We start from the raw sequence: 23718 nt of genomic DNA, 5'->3' as shown, positions 1-23718 counted from the left end.
CCCCCCGCTACCTAACCCACCCATCCTCAGCCCCGATTTGCCACCGGTGAAGCCTGTCCACCCCCATTTCTGATTTGAGTGTTTTGGCCTCCAACCGCTGCCCACACCGCCACCCACGGCCAACCACAACCACCATTAGCTTTACCCACATCCCTAAGCCATTCCCTAGTAATCTCAAGTCTTTGTTTGTTTCCGTTGAAAATCTAGCATTTTTAGACCCATGGCCTTGTGCATTTTCTCACTGTTACATTATTGTGTCGCCACTTCTAGCACATCCGTGATCCTTCGAAGATCATATTATAGCACTGTAAGTATTTTTTCAAAGAACTTTTGAGATTTAAATGTCTTTCTGCACTAACTCATATTTATTGTGAACTAGTTGGTTGTGTCGGACTGAGTCCGAGGAGTAAGAGAGTCGGTTGGATTGGAGGATGGAGTTGTTGTGTGATACTGGGTTTTCACGTGAGAAATGATTTTGAGTATGTTTGAAATGATTGGATTGATCGGTTTGAGAGAAAGGAAAAGGACCTGTAGGGATGGTGGTAAGCAGGGATAGTGGTATAGTCCCTCCAGTGATTCTCGCCTACGGTGCACGCGGTAGGGATGGTGGTAAGCAAGGATAGTGGTATAGTCTCACCTGTGATTCCCGCCTACGGTGCATGCGGTAGGGATAGTGGTAAGCAGAGATGGTGGTAGTCCCGCCTGTGATTCCCGCCTACAGCGCGAGCTGTAAGGATGGTGATAAGCAGGAATGGTGGTAGTCCCACCTATGATTCCCGCCTACGGTGCACACGGTAGGGATGGTGGTAAAGTCCCGCCTGTGATTTCCACCTACAGTGTCCGATAAATGACTATGTTGGGCCATTTTTCGGATAAATGACAGATTATGATTTAATGGTTACGAGCACCATTTTCTGGGAAAATGGTTGGTTTATGATTGGGCCACTTTATGGGAAAATGACGGATATTATTCATGGCGTATTTTGGGTCAAATGAGATTTTTTTTGTGGGCGTTAGAAAATAATCATTTTCGGGAGAAAATGAGATTTTTGGCTTACATTTGTGTTTCGTCATGTTTGTTGGCTGCATTAATGCATTTTAATCTCTTGGGTTACTTGGTTGATTACTTGCTAAGATTTATAATCTCACGGCATTCATCATTTGAACCAACTCATTCAATGGAATGAAAAACCACCCAATTACCATTATAAAACTTATAAATCATCATTTTCATGCAATATTAGTTATCTACAGCTAGTTCATATTTTCAGTACATACTAAATGATATCTCAGAACTATGTATACAAATGTCACCAATGGTGATATAAGTTTTGAGAACTCAATTAAATTATTGTACTATGATAACATGTAACCTTTCTTGCCTTACTAGGTTTTCTGGACATATACCCATATACTTTTCTGCATGATTAAATGTCCCTTACCATGTGGGCAATATTCTTTTGCTTGATTTGACTATTTGATATATGGAAAGAACGACGTACATATGCGGGATAACAGTGAGATTACTTTCAGTCTTCTCCCCAAATATATAAGGTTATATATATATATATATAATGTTCGAGAAACCTGCATGCACTACTAGCTAGGTAGGACATGACTCATATGACTACAGTACTTTTAATTACTTCATTCATGTATTAAAACATATAGTACTTGGCATACTGCTTGCATGTACCTTTTTATTTTATATGACAAGAACATGCAGAAATTTAAGAGACAATCGTTCATAAGTAGTTATATATATTATATGCAGGATGTGTTTGTTATATATATTTATATATATTGCTTTTATATATGACTATCGATCCACACAGCGCACATCTATGTGTGTGTGTAGGTATATGTGTATAGTACTCTGTCATTATATTGTCATTCGGAAAATTTCCTAACTTAATCTCAAGTAGAACTTATTGAACCTTTACCAAACTTAAGAGGTTCTTCATGTTACTGTGATGGGTAAGGTACAAACTGTGCATCAGCTTCAAAATCCATCATAATATGGATTAGGAATCTAGTAGTAGTTTCAACATATATATTACGACCATGCAGTAGTATATAAATAGGTGGTTTTTAATCTGTTCGTGCTATGGTCTGAGTTTATGCTATTGTTGTATTGCAACAGGTCCAAGTTTGCATCAGATTTTAAGGGTAGTGCTGATTTTGTTGTGCTAGCCAAGACCCCAAACAACTCCCAATCAACTAAGATTTTCTCTATACGAGTATGTACATGTACGTGTAGATCAGATAGTAGGACTGTTGGCATGTTGAAATTCCAAGTATGGATTAAACCAAGTTATAAACTCATATATATTTGAAGGATTAATTTCTATCACCCTTCTTTGGCATACTGCTTTTAGTCGACATATGGTGTTTCAAGTCTTCACACAAATCAGGAATCTTTTCTATCATTGCACTACAACACAATTTGTCTTTTGTGACAAAGGAAGCCGTCACCAAAAATTGCCAAAACGTCACTAAAGATATTTGGTGACGTTTGAAACTGTCACTACGACCGTCACCTAATGTGCGTCATAGAAAACAATTGGTGACGGTTTACTATTGAACCATCATTAAAAATATTTTTAGTGACGGTTGGAAGTGTTCCATTTGGTTGAATGTTCGAACGTTTCCTTTTTTTGTGACGGTTGAGAACTGTCACAGAAAGTAACGTTCAAACGTCCAATTGAACGTTCGAACGGCAACCCGACCGATTGGCGTTCGAATGAGAGAAGTTGACGTTTGTTGATTATAGTTCGAACGTATCATATTTACGTTTGAACGTTTATACATCCGAACGTTAATTATAATAAAAGTTCAAATATCCGTTCGAACGTTAACGGACCAATGTTCAAACGTTATTTCAAATGTAAACGAAGGAGCGCTCGAATGCAAGTGGTACATTCAGAGGGTTGTTCGAACGTTAATCGTTTAATCATTCGAACGTTTTGTTCATTTGAGGGTCAGTACGTTCGAAGGTATATGCCTACGTTCGAATGTTGCTATACAATTTTATATATTCACGTTCGAATGTTGGTTCAAATGGGAACCAATGTTCGAACGTTTTTACTTTACATTCGAACGTATAGATCAGAAATACTAATTTCATAAAATTTAAAAACATACCAATTGTATCATATTATATAGCATCAATTAACAAATAACAATGTCTTATAAAATTTTAAAATTAGATATTAAAACTCGCCACCACTATTGATAAAATTTATTTTTTCTTTTTTCCTCGCCCACAGCGATTTTGTTGCAACAACATAACACGCTTCATTTGCAACATCATCTCCCGTTGCACTTGCTCTTGGACTTCACTATGTATTCTTTCCTCTTGGTCTCTCTATTGGTCCTGCAAACGCGTCTCTAAATGAGATTGTCGTTCTAAGAGAGACTCTAACTCTTGCTGTCTTGACCTCATATACTCATTCTCACGCCGTGCAGCTTCTAAGTCTTTGGTAAGATTATTAATTTGTGAAGTCGATGAGGTTGAGGAGGATGAACATCTATGCTTGATAGATCGTCCCAAACCTCTTGCCATACTAGACTGCGGCCCGAGCACTTGCGTGAATATGTCTATGTCACTAGGAGAGGATTCCCCAGAAACCGACTACATCTCTATCATTTTTTCCTGCAATTTAAAAGGTAATGATCGTTAATAAGTAACGTATTAAAAGAAATAGAAATAATAAAAAAATTATTCACATGTTATATAATTTATTTAACAAAATTAACATTGCTTACATAATTATCTACAGCGACAGGATCCATCCACTCACTGTGCTCATTAGTGTGAGTAGCAGCATAGACATGAATGAGGGAAAAGTTTTCAGGATCATCATGTATCTGGCAAAGCGACATTAGCAATTTTAAAAAGATAATGTTAGTACTTAAATAAAAGAATATCAGAAAAATAAATAAATTTTTTAATTTTTTAATTACTATTTTTTTTAGCAAGACGGTGGAATGATCTTGAACATGGATGATGGTGGACAGTCAGAGCGGATCAATTATATGCATTTGTAGAATTCAACTGCTACAAAATATATTAAGAATGTTAATTGTAATATGTATACATATAATATATAGAACGAATGTGAATGTAAATAATTAAAAGATATAAATGTAAAATACCTAATAATCTGGAGATGCAAAAAGATCACAACACTTTCTCCAATCATCTAACTTCATCTGCTGGAAATGAGACTGCGCAGCCTTTTCCAACGTCTCAAACTTCTTGAAGTGGTCATGACATCGTCCCTTGTGACGTCGGAATAGTGTAGCCATCAACTCATTCACGGTTCTCAAATCCTCGCTATGACTAAAGTCGAGGTCGAATTCATCCTAACAAGTGAATCAGGTCAAAAATATGATATATTAATCTAGGTGAAAAAAATGTACTCTCAAATTAAATTCACCAACACACGACTTCGAATGTGCTTCTTAATCTCATTCAGAACATATCACCATGAGCGCACATAAAATGGAGCATAAGCTCGAACTACTGTGCCAATATAGGAGGAAAGCGCTGCTGCACTATCATCCACTCCTCCAGTGGAATTATCAAGAATAGTGATCTTGAGTTTTCCGTGCCTTCTATTTTTCTCAAGAGAGATGCCACATGTATAGCCACGACCGCGACGTGCAAATGCATCAACTACATGATAATAGATAGTATAATTATAATTATATAATTATTGAGACAAAAATATTAACTATATAATTAATTATCAATGACAATATTTCCTTACTAGTAGGTGTGGACTGACTGTTGTTCTCTTGCATGTTAAATTGATCTTCAGGAGCGGATTCCTCGAGTGGGGAGTCCTCAATGCGTTCAGTACTTGGACTTGGCGGAGGCACATTTCTTCATTATCATTTTGGCGGCATTCTTGAAAATAATTAATTATATCAAATAAAACTAACTAGAAGAAATGTGGATGCATCATAAGTTCTAACGCTTGTTTCCCATAACTCTTTCAGCTCTTCAATTAACGGCTGCATGAATACGTCAATGTCATTCCCAGGTGATCTCGGGTCGGGAATAAGTAAAGTTAACAAAAAGTTGGGCGCCTTCATGCACCTCCATGCTGGAAGATTGTACGGAATCAACACTACGAGCCAAGTGCTATAACTTGTACTCATATTCCCAAAAGGGTTGAATCCATCGGTTGTGAGTTCCAAGCACATGTTCCGAGCTTCTATCCCAAACTCTGGATATTGATTATCGAAAGACTGTCACGCAAGTGAGTCAGCAGGGTGCCTCATATATGCATCATCCTTAACCCTTTTCTCTTCGTGCCACCTTATATTGTGAGTTGTTTTCTTACAAATATATAGTCTTTGCAACCTAGGTTTCAAGGGAAAAGACCGCAACACCTTAAACGACACGTTTTTCTTACCCTTCCACCTCGACTCTCACATACAGGACATGCTTGTTTCTCCTCATTTTCCTTCCAGAACAAAACATAATCATTCTTGCATGCATGTATGGACTTGTACTCAAATCCTAATCCCTTTTTCAACTGTTTTGCTTCATAAAAGTTCTTGGGCAATATAGACCCTTCGGGCAGCACCTCATTAAATAAGTCCAGTATCATATTTATTGCTTTTGTCGACATTCCATACAATGACTTATTGTGAAGCAATCGCAAAATAAACGATATTTTGGAATGTTTTGTACAGCCTGGATAAAGCTCCCGCTTTGCATCTTCCCACATTGAAGCGAAATCTTCACAATAAGTCCTTCCGCCACTCGAGGCATTGTCGTCAACCTCATCCATAAACATCCATGCTCCAATGTCACCCAACATCTCCTCCATCTCATCCTGCTCATAATCATCATCCATGTGCCGCAAATAATTGTGATGATCAACCAATACATCTGCTGACTGTTCATACGGCTCACCATGCAATACCCATCGGGTATACCCCAGATCCATACCGTTCACAAATATATGACTTTCTACTTCATCCAACCCTATCGCATACAAATTTTTATACCCTCGACATGGACACTTAATGTAACCATGACTATCAGCAGAGGCCCGTGCAAAATCAATGAAGGTTCTTACTCCACGTGCATAGGGTATGTAATCCTTTCCAAGTCTATCGTCTAGACGCATCCAATTTTTATCTATTTCTAATAACATCTATCTATTAATAACAAGTACATAGAAAATTCGTATGCATGTATGCTCCAATTCTCATTACTTTTTTTATAAGGTAGTTGGTCATATCCCATTTGAGATTATATTATCCATATTGCACAAATCTCGTCACTCTACTACTTTCCACGTTAGTAGAAATTTCAGCAGCATCTCCCCATAGTTCTCCAAGTATACATGTTCAAATAGAGGGATTGTGACCCTCCGAATAGTATACCCTCCGAACAGTAGAGGAAGACACCAAAACTTCACATTAAACGTGGAAAGTAGGAGTAACGAACATGTGCAATACAGATAATATAATCCCAACATGTCCACACTGGACAATTCAGGAATTAGTGGACATATAAATGTACACTAATTCTCAAACGGATCTAAGGTTATTTATACAATATCAGAACATATCTATCAAAAAACACTATAAACAATATCTCCATATCGTTTGAATTAACAATGTCACATCCTAGTAGTGTTATATTGTTAAACTAGAGAGAGATAGAAGATTATGTGAACAAATTTCTTATCAGTACACAAAGGGAAAGAATGATCATGAAGAAATGTCAAAACTTTAGTTTAATTACTTAACTGTCACAAATTGTCCGCCCTTGACAACTCTCAAGGCCGGAGAGACTTTGAGAGTCAAGCAATTTGACAGACATTTCTTCAAGATCATTCTTTCCTGGGGTGTACAAGACACGAAACTTTGTTCACATATTCTTTCATCTCTCTCTAGTTTAACAATATAATACAATACGAATGCGACATTGTTAATTTATAAAAAAAAGTTAAAAATTAATAGTTATGGAATCGAAACTTCAGACTTTTCAACAGGCAACAAAGTTTTTGGCGTGATTTTGGATTGGCTAGGGCTATCCTATGCGAAATACTATAATGATTGATATCGGATTATTATTCCTAAATTATAATTTTAATTGTTATTATATATCTTAAGACATTGTTAATTAGCACCTCCCCATAATTTTAATTATTATTATATAATTGTTATTATAATTGTTATATATAATTTCAAAGATTATTATATAATTTTAATTATTATCATTCCCAAAATATAATTTTAATTGTTATACTTAATTGAGTGAGTTACTTATTTATATAGACAATAAGTATATAATTTCTATATAAGCATTTATTTGATCATTATTTATTTACTCTCTAGTTTATTATAAATAAGTATATTTATTTATTCCAACTCTCTACTTATTTGGTAGGTTCAACACTTTTTCCTTGAAGAGTATTTTACTTTCTTTATATATATATATATATATTTAATAATATAATGGTTTGGAACCTCACAATGGTAAGAATATTTAATAAGTAATTATTAATTATAGTTATTGTATGTATATGTTATACTTTATATATAGTTAAATTATATACTTCTTTTTTTTTTCTTTTTAAAATTAAATTTTGTACTATAGTTATAACTTGAATAATAATCATATTCTAACTAAATTCGTATGAATATATTATATATACTTATTAAATGTTAAATATTAAGTCTCATATTAAATGTATATTAAACTTTTTTAATCTTTACTTAAATTAAGAGTCTAAACTTATAATTTTCTTGTTAAAGAACAAATTCAAAAAGCACAAAAAAATTAACATAAATACTAAAAACTAAACACAATATATTTCTAATCATGTAAACATATTCAAACAATAATCACAATATTTCAAATTCATATCACAACAACAACAATATTCTCACAACAATATTTCTACACATATTAATTCATCAATGAACACCATAAACTCACAAACTATTCACAAAATTCACAAACAATAATTACAATTATTTCAAGAGGAAGCATAAAATCACATGTACACGTATTAACATATTCCTAAACTTGAGAAATATAACCAGCACTTACAAATTCTTCAAAATCCAAAAATATTATATCAAAATTTTCACATAAATCCAAAACCTAAAGATAATATATTTCTAACCATGTAAACATATTCAAACAAAATTCACAAACAATAATCACAATATTTCAAATCCATATCACAACATATTCACAATATTCCCACAACAATATTTATAAACATATTAATTTATCAATGAATACCATAAACTCACAAACTATTCAAAAACTATACAAACAATAATTACAATATTTCAAGAGTAAGCATAAAATATATAAACACATTGCTAAACTTTAGAAATATACCTAACACTCACAATGTCCTCTTACAAATCAAAAGCTTCCAGCTTGGCAAAACAACCAATCCTTCAAAAAAATACAACACTAACATATTATAAATATATATAACAAAAACACAAACAAATATCATAAAATTCAGGAAAATGCAAAAGAAAAGTAAATTTTTTTTACCAAAGCTCAACTTAACTCTCACTCTGACACTCTCTCACTCTATCTCTCTCTCTCTAACCCACGTCCCTCTCTCACTCAACTCTCTCTCACTCTAACTCTCTCTCACGTCTCTCTCTGTTGCGCGCACGGGAGAAGCAGCAGAAATGAATTTACTGCCTCCCGTGCTTGTATTCATTCAATCATAAAATTTTTAAACAAAACGTTCGAACGTTTTTGTTGTACGTTCGAAAGTTATATTATCCTACTCAATTTTTAGAAACCGTTCGAACGTTAAAAAACTCGGGCATGTTTTCTGCGAAAGACGTTCAAACGTTTAGATCATCACAGAGATACCTAAATTTAGCAGAAAATTTCCCGCACTTTTATTTTCATTTTCGAACGTTTACCATTCCCATTGATTTTCATCGACTGACGTTCGAACGTAAAACTTCAACATTTGAACGTTCAGATCACCACAGAGATACCTAAATCGAGCGGAAAATTTCCCGCACTTTTATTTTGATGTTCGAACATTAGAAATTTTACATTTGAACGTTTACCATTCTCAATGATTTTCATCGACTAGCGTTCGAACGTAAAATTTCAATGTCCGAACGTTCAGTTCATCAGAGAGATACCTAAATTGAGCAGGAAATTTCTCGCACTTTTATCTTCACGTTCGAATGTTAGAAAGGTTTACATTGAAAATGTACATATGGTGAAAATGTACGTCCAAACGTTTCAGATCATCACAGAGATGCCTAAATTGAGCGGGAAATTTTCCGCATTTTTCACATTCTAACTTTTTGTCACTATTTTCTTCTTTTATATAACCTGCTTGTTCGAGATATTCATTGTTACTTATTAAATTCTTCTTTACTCAAGTTGTGTATTTAGGCATCATCTCCAATCACTCGTGAATATGTTGAAAAAAAAAATCATTTTTAAGAATATGAGAGGTGGATGCCAAGGTGAGTAATCTTGACTATATATAGTGTATAATATAGTGTATTATATATTATATTATAGTATAGTATATATACTATATTTTATATATATATAGTATGATAGCATAATACTTTAAATGAAAACATAATAATATAGTATATATACTATACTATATATATGAATCAATAATATATAATTAATAAAACTAACAACAAAACTTATATATATATATATAATCCACTACATAGTATATATATAGTGCATTATATATATAATGAACTATATATATACTATATAGTAATGATTTTCCGGAATCACGTCATCTGAGGGTCATAATTTGTATGATTTTAACTTCATCCAACCCAGATCCATACGGTTCATAAATATATGACTTTCAACTTCATTCAACCCTATCGCACACAAATTTTTATACCGTCGACATGGACACTTAATATAACCACGACAATCAGCAGAGGCCCATACGGCTGGGACTCACTTAATGGACTCCTATATCGATGTCTGAAGATACTCACGGCCCACTTCATAGCCACAAACGCAACAAATGAAGGTACGCAACTACAACATAATCACCAAGCTAGCTAGCTAGTCAGTCATCTATATATTTATTACTTGTAACACAATCATGGAGTATGTTTGAACATTACTCTGAAAACAAAAGGGATCGATCCTCCCACTAAAACTGCATTTCTATCTACTAATCTAATGGCCAGCCCCGTATTTAATCTTTACTTAAATTAAGATCCTAAACTTATAATTTTCTTCTTAAACATATTCAATAAAAATTCAAAAACAATAATCACAATATTTCAAATCCATATCACAACAATAACAATATTCTCACAACAATATTTCTACACATATTAATTAATCAATGAACACCATAAACTCACAAACTATTCATAAAATTCACAAACAATAATCGCAATTATTTCAAGAGTAAGCATAAAATCACATGTATAAACATATTGCTAAACTTTAGAAATATAACTAGCACTCACAAATCCACTAATTGTCATTCATTAGGGAGAGTAATTTGGTTCCAATTAATCTATTTAGGAATTTGTACACTAGAATTTTGTGTACTAGATTGTAATAATAAAGTATATCGTTTTGGGTTAGTAATAAGAGCTTATAGTTCTAATATTCTTTTCATTAGTTTATAATGGATCATATATGTATTATATATTATATATTATATATTATAGTATAATATATAATATAATATTAGTCATATAATTTACTCTATATATAATAATGTATTATATAGTATATGTATTATATGTAATATATTATATATCTATATATACTATAATATACTATATATAATATAATATAATATTATATATATTATGCTATATGTTATAGACTTAGTATACATTATAATATATAACATATATTAATCATATAATATATTATAGTCATTATTTTGAAAAATAAATCGAAAAATATTCGAACGTAATAAGAATTATGTTCGAACGTCTCGTGTATATAAGGCGAAAATAGAACGGCGAAACGTCATTTTCACTGTTATCTAAGTCCGTTCCCGTTTGCACGCCGCCACTCTTCCGTCGTGGCCGTCGTCAAATTCCGCCACAACCGTCACTAAAAGGTAGGCATTCATCTTTTAATCAAATAACATGTATTTTATTTAAGATTTGGATTCGATTTTGTTTAAAACAGGTCAAGTGGTGGCCAGATTTTCAACTCTATTTTCCGGCCACCACAGCTTGCCATTGGCCAAATAGTCACCGTAGAAAAGTTTCTTGAACTTTATACTTTATTTCTACAGTGGCATTTTGGCATTTAGAATCTTGCATATTGATTTTTGAGATTTCAATAATGGCTGAGTCGACTCAGCCATTCTGAGTTGTAACGTTCGAACGTTTTATCAAGACATTCGAACATACGGCGTTTCAATTACATAGCCGTTCAAGCTTCTAGGTTCGAACGTATTGTTTTACATTCAGACGTTATTTTTCATAAAATTTACTTCCAAACATTTAATTATAACGTCCGAGCGTACTACTTTTTAAATTTATTTATGCTTCAACGTTCGGACGTGTATATTTTACGTTCACACGTAAAACACATACGTGCGAACGTACAAGATAAACATCTGAACGTACGTCATTTAAATTTATTTACTACTTACGTTTGAAGGTGTATGTTATATATTCGCACGTATGTGTTTTACATGCGAACGTAAAGTATACACGTCTGAATGTTTTATCTTAACGTTCGAACGTTAAGTTTATTATGTTCGAACTGTTTTACGTGCGAACGTACAAGATAAACATCTGAACGTACGTCATTTAAATTTATTTACTACTTACGTTTGAAGGTGTATGTTATATATTCGCACGTATGTGTTTTACATGCGAACGTAAAGTATACACGTCCGAATGTTTTATCTTAACGTTCGAACGTTAAGTTTATTATGTTCGAACGTTAATGCAGAGCGACTTAAAATTAACACAAAAAATGCATCATTGTAAATAATTTTCTTTCCTTTTCTATTTTCAGGATATGACTCATCCTCTGCATACTAGGAAACAAGAGAGGGAATGAGCCACTCAGGACACAACTCGTATAGGGGCTTGTACTGTTATGGTAGAGCGAGAGGTCCTGATTAATGAATTCGACGAACTCATATGGGAGCAGACGAATCTGAGATATGTTTTCGTCAGTAGAGGCTGGAGAAATATCTACACATTGAGGGAGAAGGTATATATTTCAATGATTCAGGAGTTCTATATGAGGATATGTGACATGCCTCAAGACACATTCTCTCACACTGTGACTGTACGCTATGTTTCCATTGTTTCCATTTAGATTTCAACAGATGTCATCGTCAAGCACCTTGGGATTCGTCGAGGAGTTGAGACATCTGCACACGCTACACCTTGTGAGGATGTAGGCACTTCTATATCATCTACTGGCCGCCCATTTGAGCCAGCATCAACTAGAGATGCAGACCGGTCAGAGGCCGAGAATACTGGTCTCAAGGCTCGGGATGATAACTGAGATGAGGATTTCTACATCCTCATCGGGAGGGACCGCATGCAGATCGAGAGGAAGAACGCATTCAACCAGAACCATCTGCTACCTTTCTTCCGCATGTTGCACCTTATTGTTGCAACAGACGTGGATCCTGTGGCACATAAAACCACATTTAGTTGGCTTCGGGCACAGTTTTTTATACGAGTGGCACGTGGAGATCTCATAAATTTGCCACTACACATATTTGAGAGGATCCGTTACGAGGCGAGCATTATCTCCACGGATAATCTCTCATACGGTGTCCTGATTAGCCAACTATTACTTGCACGGGGAGTGCCAACTCAACCAGAGGAGCGGGTCAAAGATCAGATGAGCCCCCTCGACATGACCACGCATCGACGTAGCATTGGACAGGCGAGGGGACATCAGCTACCCCTGTAGAGGATCTAGTTCCTCCGACGCAGCCTGAGCCAGGTCATGTGGAGAATAATAGTCAGCAGCCGCCGAGTACATTTGAGGGAGATGTGCGGCCTGCTTGGATTGATGTGGTGATCTCACAACTGACTGCGCATATCGATCGTAAGATCGATCGATCGATCGCTCGTGGCTATAGAGGCGTTTGTCTCTGAGATCGCCCATCGTGTAGGTATCCTCAACGACAAGGTTGATACCTTGACTGAGGAGGTACGAAGTTCAAATTTCATGAACAACGCTATCATCTGAGTGTTGTTTAAGAAATTCGATCATATTTTGTATTTTACTTTTATTATTTGTAAAGAAAAATATTATTTAATATTTCTATGGTTTTTCACTATTCAATTCTCAATCTTAAACATATGGTTTTTCTATGGTCTTTAATTCTAAATCACTGCACTTCAAATACATATAAACATAAATATATATTTATATATTACAAATTGTGTATATATAAATATATACAAGTCAATTATATAAACTTGTTCACAAATTATGCACTATAAAAACCACATAATTTTTAAATTAGAGTCATATTTAATTAAAATTGGCGCCAACATTCGAACGTTATTACGCATGTTGTCGCAAAACATTTTACGTTCGAACGTTCATTCGAACGTTGACGCCAAAACATTTCACGTTCGTACGTAAGTAGCCACAATGTTCGAACGTATATGTGACGTTTGAATGTAAATTTTCCATACGTTGGAACATAAAAAAAATCTCATCTATCCTTAGTGATGGTTTCCAGAAACCGTCCCAAAAAGACTTTTTAGTGACAGTTTGTGGACTGTCACAATTTCTCAACCGTTATTAAAAAGTAATTGTGTTGTAGTGTTGATATATTAATGGGTAAAATGCAAATTGGTGGAATGATGAAATGTATATATAGGAAAAATATTGAAAATATGTGTATCCCTTGCATATATATATATATATATATATATATATATATATATATATCCATGACTTTAATAAATAGGGTGTGAAAACTGTATCATGTCTTGCAAAACCAGATGCACTCGAACAAAAACATGACCAAATTGATATGGAAAAATATACATATATAGTGTGTAAACCCTATGTGCAAACCCAACGGATCGGATACTCAAAAGTGAAAGGGACCCAATAGTTACAGAACAGGTCAATCTCAATTGTTGTTTTATGGTGCCAACTTGATATGTTATATTCAAACTAGCCCCAGCTCTACTACTAATGAATCTGGACAAAAGCAGTACCATTAAAACATTATAATACTGCCACGTCGACCCGTCGACATAATCAGTACCGTCCCCACTCCTAAGGCAGACCTTATCTTCAAGAAAAAAGTTCAAATCATCGAGAATATGTTTCGATCGATGAATTATTTCGACACTTTTTTTTTTTCTTGATACCAATTATGAGCTCTACAGTCCCCACCCAACACCTTTCTACTTTTTAACTTTTGGTTTTCTCTTCAAAATACTGTCACGTCGACCCGTGTCATGTAGAATTTTTTAAAAGTAAAACCATGCCAGCGCTAGCCTTTGCATAAGGTCCAACAAGAAATGTCAACAATCAAGAGGATAAGATCATTTTGTCTGTTTTGGTAGTGCCAACAAGAAATTCAGAGGTGGTATTTTGCATATATACTTAATGAAGATACTTGGGATTTTAGACAATTGTAGGGAATATGTGATTTTGAAATCCTACGAAATGCCCAAAGTTATTGATCATTGGCTGCCAAGACGAACTTTATTCACAGAAGCAAATAAAAGGGTATATAGGGTTTGTTTTTAGTATTAATTAAATGACAGATATGAAAACAACAGATGTATGCCACCTCACAAAGAAAGAAGTTACCTTGTTGTCTTCGTGCACTCGTGCTTGTGCATTTTGAACATGTGAAAGGGAGAAAAGATAGAAGTTAAAAAAGAAAAGGAAAGAAAATGTAATGAGTGGTCTCCGACGAGTTGCTTGCTACTGTGTGCTATTATTGAGACGGGTACTATTATTGATCAGATGGGTACTATATATTGGCTTATAATTAGGATGGGTGCTTGTTTTTCAGTCGTGTAGCATGAGGATGGGTCCGGATAAGGTTAAATGTATTTATTTATACATATATATATATATATATTGATGTTTTTAAGCATTTAAAAAGAATTCACAACATAAAAAAACACTTAATCACTAAGTAAGAAAATTGGGATCCAAAATGGGGACACTAAGCATTTCTCTATATTATAAGAAGGTTTGAATAGTGAATTGAGATGAAATGAGTTGAATATTATTAGAATATTAATTTTTAATATTATTAATATTTTAGGATTTGAAAAAGTTGAATTATTTATTATATTTTGTGTGAAAATTTAGAAAAAATTGTAATGATTAGATGAGATTAGATAAGATGAAATGAAATGATTTTTATTTTTATTTTTTGTAACCAAACCATTTATTATTGCACTCTAATGTGCCTTTTATTCAAGATCGTCGCTTAGCAAATGATACACGAACAATATCAGACGATATTTATAATGCATTAATGATGAATCCAATGTGCCTAATTTATTTGGTGAAGCAGTCTTCTTTTTTTTCATTTTTAATTGGCCAAAAATGGCTAGACTAGAAATATATTTATATATATATATATATATATATCTGCATCCAATGTGATTTTCTACTATATACATTTAAACTTTAACCGGCACTGACTTTGTTTGTTTTTCCTGTCAAAGTGATCAAAATTCGTTTAAATGGGATTGAAATTCCCTAAGATCAGCGACTGAAGAAATTGTAAGATGGTTGCACTCATGGATCTGGATTATTCATGTGACGTTGTGACGTAAAAACCCCTAAATTTGTTCCTTGTAAAATTGATGTTTCGTTTGAATGCTAAACTCCTCTCAATTCATCTCAAATTATCATTACAACTTTTTTAAATTTTAATATAAAATATAATAAATAATTTAATTTTTTCAAATTCTAAAATAATAATAATATTAAAAAATAATATTCTAATATTTTATTAATTCAACTCAATTCATTTCAACATCCAAACGTATCCTTAAAGAATGTAATATGTAGGATGCAGTCTATTGTGTGCGTATGTTGATGTCTATTATTATTTACTTTTTTTTATAAGAATTTGAATGTGCAATGAAAGGTTTAAAAAATGCTTATAAACTTTAAGACTGGACAATGGGGATTTTAACCAAAAAAAAAAAAAAAAAATACTGGAGGATGGGGGTATCGATCATCAGGTACCTTCAATCTGTGTTACCGTCCCCACTCCTAAGGCAGGCTTTGTCTCCAAGGAAAAAGTTCAAATCATCGACAATCTATGTTCGGATGAATTATTCTAATTTCTGACACCCCTTTTTTTTCTTTTTTTTTTTTTTAATACCAATTATGAGCCCCAGTCTCCATCCTATTCTTACTTTTTAACTTTTGATTTTCTCTTCAAAATACTGCCACGTCAACCCATGACACGTAGAATTTTTCAAAAGTAAAACCATGCCAGCGCTAACCTTTGCATAATCCAGCTATTATTCGAGATGGGGTGATCGAAGTATTTTTAAATATTAAAAAAACCAAAAACAAATGTACTGTTTGGTGACTTGGTCACATGCTAATATTTCTTTTTCTAGGGTCATGATACAGGAATTGAGAATTGTTATCCAGAGTTGGGATGGTGCCTTTCGCTGTATTTTGTGTTTTTTTAATTATAAAAAATTACAAAATACAGTAAAAAGTATTGTAAATCATAAAGTAATATTATATATAGTCGTCGAGTGAGCAAGCGTTGTGTAATTGTTTTGAAAAAAAAATAAGATTCATTATTAAGAAATTAATTTTTTTTCATGTGAATATTTTGTTTACTCACTTTTTAAAGAAATTGTACGGTACTTACGCACTTCAAAATTTTATTTATGTATTAACAATTCTCAACAACATAGGATCATTTTTTTTTAATATTTAAAAATAAAGAAAATGCTAATATGTGTTATGGTCAAAGAAGACTGGAGGACGGGGGGGTATACATCATCAGGTACCTTCAATATGTGTTATCGTCCCCACTCCTCAGGCAGGCCTTATCTCCAAAGAAAAAAGTTAGTTGAGTAATGATATATATATTATATAATAATATTATAAAATGATAATTTATAAGGTATTTTATATCTTTCAATTAAAATATATACTGTGTAGAGTATTATAAAAAATATTGTCTATAAATTCTTGGACACTTTTTGTTTTTAATACCAATTATGAGCTCCCATGGCCACCCACTACTTTTTTGTGCAAATGGCAGTAAAAGTAAAACCACGCATGCCAGCGCTAACCTTTGCACAGGGGTCCAGCTATCATGCGAGAAGGGCTGGGGGTACTGATCGAAGTATTTTTAAATATTAAAAAAAACAAAAACAAATGTACTATTTGGTCACATGCTAATATTTCTTTTTCTAGAGTCATGTTACAGGAATTTAGGATTTATCGAGAGTTGTGACAGCGCTTTCGGCTGTATTTTGTGTTTTTTTAATTATAAAAAATTACAAAACACAGTAAAAAGAATTGTGATCACAACTCTTATATATAAAAGTAATGTTATATACAGTCGAGTTACGTAATTATTATATATAATTGTAAAAAATTAAATTTTTTTTTTTTATGTGGCAATAAAATGTTGCTCACTTTTTTTAAAGGAATTACATGGTACTTAGTTACTTTATGACTATAAATTTTATTTCGCTATTAACAATTCTTGGGTATCAGTATTATTATTATTTTTTAATATTTAAAAAATAAAGAAAATGCTAATATGCTCATAGTGGTGACCTAAGCATGTGACCTAAGCATGTGCTCAGGGTGCATTTGAACAGCATGTGAACAAATGCAACGTTCAGTCATAACCACTGGCCTTCGGCATTGTAGCAGATCCATGCATAAATATGAGGGTTGTCCACGCAATAAAATTGCAAAATTATTGTAAGGGAAAATGGAGGAGATCCGTGAGGTTGCTAAAGCTTATTACGTAAACTTGACAGAGCAGCAACAGGAGAAAGCCCAAGATGATTTCAGAAAGATGAAGTTGGAAAACAATAAGAGCATGAGCCTAACTGATTTCTTGGATTTCTCCATGCAAGAAAATTATCCAGAAAGTGTTGCTTGTTCTTTGTTCAAGGATCTAGACGTAAATGGTGATGGCAGCCTGGATTTCGACGAGTTTATCATCTTGTTCTATCTGTATCAAAGCAAGAGGCTACTGTATTGTCGTGGCTGCGAAACGTTTCTTAATGGAGTGTATTTCACTTGCATCAAATGCTTTGATTCTTCTAGTAATAGCTATGACCTCTGCTCCTTATGTTACCGGAACAAAAGGATTCAACACCATCATGCAGTCTTCTTGGACAACTACGCTTTACTCCGCCGGAACATCAAACGCTCATCGGAAACAGCAGTAGACCCAGTTCAGGTATAACATCTTTGTTGACTTTATAGTTAGTGTAGTACTAATAATTATGTCTGTTAGATTTATAGTTAGTATAGAACAAAAAGATCTCAATGAAACCATGTTTGTTAGATTCGTCCTCGGCACGCTCATACACACATGATGGCTCGATCCCCCTCATACCCATCTTATTCGAACTAATTAGGGGTTGGAATGGGAGTCCTCCATTAATATTACCCTAGAACAATCCATGAAATCTTATACATATATATATATATATACACACACACTAAGGGCTGGTTTGGATTTAAAGATGGGATGAGATAGTTTTAGATGAAAAATGAAAGCTACAAAAATATTGTTAGAATATTAATTTTTAATATTATTATTGTTTTAGAATTTGAAAAAGTTGAATGCTGTTTATTATATTTTATGTGGAAATTTAATAAAGTTGTAATGCTGAAATAAGATGAATTAAAACACTTTCTGAATCTAAACAAGGCCTAAATAGATATAAGTTGATTTTTAATATTAATTAATATTTAGTATATTTTTATTTTTATGCTGAAGTTGGATCCTCCTCAATCACGTAGTTCTGGTTCCATGCCTGTATATATGTAACAATAATTTTGTTGAATTCCCCTTCTAATAGCTGCAACAACTTTGTCATGCAGGAAAACGATGGTAAAATCAAAGAAGACGTAGATGAATATGGCCAAGTAATTCTCTCTTTAATCGATCGACTAATTTGTGTCTTGTACTTCTTCTTAGATCTATATAATAATATGTATGGCAATCGTACGTGTTCCACGATCACATGATGGTGATCTTTTATGCTTGCAAATCTGATTAATTTTATTTTATATATCTCTTACAATTTTTTTTTTTTTTTTTTTAAAAAACAAGTTTCTTAATCCTACGTGACTTTTTGATAAAGCAATCTTTGGTGTAGGTCAAAAACAATGAAAATGAAGGTCAATATGTCTCTGAATTATCGGATCATCAGGTATAATTAATGTCTTCTACTTAAATGTGGTATCGTTATTGTTTATTTTATGAGAAATTCTATTTGCAGTCCCCACTTGGGGACTGCATGTGCAGACCCTTTATTAAATAAGAAAAAATATCATTTCAGGAGGGATAATTTTGTAATTTTAAAACAAATTAAAGATAAAATTGCCTAGGCTTATATTGCAGTCCTCAAATGGGGACTGTATCTAGCATTGCTCTTATTTTATACCAGTAAATTTGAGTCTTATGATCAGTACTCTTGTTAACATGATAAACGCCATATATTCTTAGCTAGCTAGGCTCGACTTCTTTGTGATCATATGTATATTTTTTGATTTAGGAAAACATTGCAACTCATGAAGCAGATTTAGATGACTTTAATTACAAGGTAATCTTTCTTTTATATATATATATATATATATTATATATCTTCTACTTCTTGATCTATCTCGTGTTTTTTAATTGAATTTTTTTTGTTTTTTCCTATGCAAGTTTTGTAAGGGTGCCATGGTCCTAGATGGAATAGAATCCTCTCTATTTTAACTCGGAATGGATAGTAACTATTTATTTAGGTTAAAATAATATTGAATTTGGAACGAGTTGAGTTTGAACGAACCGATTTCGTTATTACTCCAGTTGGTTTGGAATTCAAATTTCTCAATCAATTGGATCGGTCCCTTCTTGATTACATTAAAAATCATACTCATATTGTAGGATAAGTGTGAGAATACTCTAAAATTCTTTCCTAATTAATCCTAATATATTCGACCATATCCCTTTCTCATTCAATCATATCCACCTTTCATTTGCTTACACTCGCGCGACTTGGCTCATATTTTTCCTAAATGGAGTTATTCTATTATCAATCCGGTGTATAGTGTACAAACCACATCACTTAAATTATAAGATTTGATTTGTAAAATTCAAATTTTAAAATTTCTCTTCTGAATCCTATATATTATAGCATGTTAGCACTTAATTAGTAAGTATGTATCCACAAAGGCTAATTATAAATAGAATTTTTCTTCCCTAATAAACTGCACACATATTATAAGCTTGATTTGGCTCATTGGAGCTTCTTGAAAACAAGCAATGACGCATAGAAAATTGATATATCAACAAGCAATGGTAATATGGATGTATATGCATGCATGCGTACTTATCATGTGTGTTTAAATTTGTGTATCAACCATGCATGCGTGACTTCTTCCTGACCAACAAATATTTTTTGCTGTAGGAAAATGAAGAAGTCGCAAATGCATCTAACCAGCTGGTAAAACTCTCATTATAATTAACATGTAATTGTATTAATTCCCTTCTTTCTTTTTCCACGTGTCAGGTACATGTTTCCCTCACACTTGGATGACATGTTTCCCTATTATAAGCCACATGAAATATCGATAATGAAATTACTTATTAGCCTATTTGTGACTTCTAATTGTTGATAAAAACAAGAATATTTAACGTACTAGTAAAACGATACATATTTTTAGGCAATTTTATCAATTCTTCGTTCAAAACAAGAAAATAACAATTTTTAGTCTTGAGCAACTTATTTTTAATTTCTTTTTCCTTTTTTCTTTTTTCCCTATCTTGGTTTAATTTGTAAGTCGACCAAAGGCTTGCTAGCAACATACCGTGTTAGACTTCTGGCTGCCAAGACCAATTTATTGATCTAGGAAAACCATCCAAACCAAGAAGATAGAAATGAATATAATTTAATGACTACTGTTACACATACTTACAGTTTTATTTATAAAAAATGTAGAATCAATTTATTAGATTTCTTTTGAAAATCAAAATTTTGAGTTTAAGATTTTATAATTTTCAACATATCAATAACTGACATGTGAATAAATTAATTTTTTATATATTTTTCTTAAGTACAATTAGCATTTCTAGTATTGTCTTCTACCTCTCTATCTTATGTCCAATACTTTTGTTGCACACACATGATCCATACATTTCATATAGAGTAATGCTACATACAGTTGTAGAATGCGCAAGAACCGTGCAATCGTTTTGAAAAATAGTGGGGTTTACTACGAAAAAAAGTTAGTTTTTTTTTCATGTGGGTCTCATATTTATTTACTTTTTTTCAAAATGATTGTGCGGCAGTTACGCACTCCATGACTATATATATCATTTTTTTTTTATCATATATACAAGTCAGTTTGAATCCTATTACCATTGTTAAAAGGATGAAAACATTTCTCAATTATATGTGAGACGTTGTTACTTATAAAAGCAACTTCTTAATTGATGCAGGAAAAAATTGCAAATCGAAAAGTTGCAAACATACCTCGCCGGGTAATTCTCGCATTCACTTTTTTCCATGTGATATCAAAGTCAAATACAATATTAGAATTCATTGTTAGATATGTGATTTTGAAAAATTTGATAAAACTTTAATTTCCTAGATAAAATAATTGGGGCTGAAAGACTTTTCATGACCAATTAATAAATTCATATGTTCATATGTGAAATAAATATCAAGTAATTTTGCTTTATCTAATTAAGGATGCGAGAAGAGTCATGTTGTGTTGGTTCTATCAATTTTGGCTCGACCGAAAATCAAAATAAATAATAAACAAGTCAAACACGTTTGACCCAAACCTGATAGTTTATTTTATAGGTCAACCTGACACAACACATAAATCCATTTATTTATACGCGTTCGATCGGGTCAACTGGACACCACACGCGACTCGTTTGACCTGGCTAAGATGCAAGCAAACCTCTTGAGTAAATTCTCTATGCCTACGTACGGCACCCCTCATGGATGAATCTTTGAAGGCATATGTCTCAACGACATCTTCGACATCATAAGCAATATCTCTTACGCTTTCAACCAAGTTGTTTATGCATGGTCTCGTTTTCATGAAGTTTCGCATCTGCATCTTTCTCATGTAAACATTGGATTCATTTGATCTCAGTTTGCTACTGTTGGACTTGGTCACTCTCTCCAGCCAAGTATCTTGCTTCTTTAATGAACAGATCACCAAGAATTTTCTCTATAGAAGAGATAACAACATCGACTATTTCTATCCCCCAAAAGAAAATGGATTGACCCATAAGCCTGAATACTATCTATCTCCCTTTCATTTAAAGAAACTAGATTCCGATACGACCCGATTCTTGATTTGGTCAATTTGGGTCGACATGAATTAACCCAAACTAGAATACTCTCACCCTAATTGTGTTATTTCATGTCTGATTTGTGTCAAAAATTGACTACCTTAAATCTAATTAATGTACATTTCATACTAATACGAATAAAGAAGATGTTCTCTATGGGAACGATTACTAATGGGGTAGGTCGAGTCGATGATTATTAAAAGCACTATGATGACTATTTAGTCCCTTCTACATGAAACCAGCTTATAAATCTTCATCGAATTGTTTCTTTTTGGACATTTTCTTTAATTTCGGGCATGCATACAAGATAAATTAGAATGATGAACCAATAATCTCCATTTGTTGTTTTAGCTTTGTGTATATGCTCTATAGATCAATTACACACTTATTATATTTGTAATTGTTCAAATTTCAGAAACGTGATCGAATCGGCAAATTCTTTGCAAGACAAGCTGCAAACATGACATCAAAAGTAGTAGGCGACGTCTCAAAGGCTCCTGACAGTACCGAAAATTGCAGTGTCATGTGATGGTTAATTATCACGTAAAACAGATCTGGCAATTGCTTTAAATTAAAGTAGAAGTTAATTATAAGTTGTGAAATGTTATTCTATGTTCAGTACTGATCATTTGTAGCATTATTAATGTGTGCATGCATGTGTATAAATTGACTATATGCCATATTGTATCATAGTACGCATGCATTAGTCTAGCTAGATATTGTATCATATTATTATGCCTTCATTGTCTATAAATAAATAGCATCTTGAATTTTATAAACAACTTTATTAATGGAGTAGTTCAAGAACAATATAATTATGGCTAATTTCCTTATAGTTCTAAAAGTTGGCTAACCATCAAAATAAAATGGGATGAGCCAAAGCAACACACACACACACACACACACACACATATATATATATATATATATTAATATCACTTATTGCCAAGCCAACTTTTCAATATCAAAATGGGATGTAGTAACAATCCCAAGCACAATGGAGGTACTCGAACTTCGCCACCACTTGGTGGTCTAGTGGGAGGGGAGATTACTACTCTAAGCCGGCGATTTTTGTTTCGTTTATTTTTTAAAATTTGTTTAGTATTGAGAAATTTTCTTTTATTTTTCAAATTTAATCTCGTGTTTTTTAAATAAGCGAACTATAAAT

At 33.0% G+C, this 23718-nt stretch overlaps 1 protein-coding gene across 1 annotated transcript; it reads left to right on the top strand.

The window, feature by feature from the left end:
- Positions 1–17927: 17927 nt before the first annotated feature.
- LOC121263476 lies at positions 17928–23329 on the top strand. Its single transcript, XM_041166383.1, has 6 exons — positions 17928–18425; positions 19354–19407; positions 19753–19800; positions 20650–20685; positions 21681–21722; positions 22966–23329. Exons 1-6 carry the CDS (start codon positions 17949–17951, stop codon positions 23077–23079), a joined length of 771 nt encoding a protein of 256 aa, XP_041022317.1. The 5' UTR covers positions 17928–17948; the 3' UTR covers positions 23080–23329.
- The last annotated feature ends 389 nt before the right edge of the window (positions 23330–23718 follow it).

The sequence above is a fragment of the Juglans microcarpa x Juglans regia genome, chromosome 4S (genome assembly GCF_004785595.1).
Source record: "Juglans microcarpa x Juglans regia isolate MS1-56 chromosome 4S, Jm3101_v1.0, whole genome shotgun sequence".
Taxonomy (NCBI): Eukaryota; Viridiplantae; Streptophyta; class Magnoliopsida; order Fagales; family Juglandaceae; genus Juglans; species Juglans microcarpa x Juglans regia.
Note: the sequence above shows the minus strand (reverse complement) of the source record. Positions and strands in the feature narration are given on the sequence as shown.

Bases quoted from the DNA above. Each gene is read 5' to 3' on its own strand.
- LOC121263476 (XM_041166383.1), top strand. From the start codon at position 17,949: ATGGAGGAGATCCGTGAGGTTGCTAAAGCTTATTACGTAAACTTGACA. The intron at 19,408-19,752 runs GTATAATTAATG...TTTTTGATTTAG, and splicing joins CTGAATTATCGGATCATCAG to GAAAACATTGCAACTCATGA. The intron at 20,686-21,680 runs GTAAAACTCTCA...TAATTGATGCAG, and splicing joins CAAATGCATCTAACCAGCTG to GAAAAAATTGCAAATCGAAA.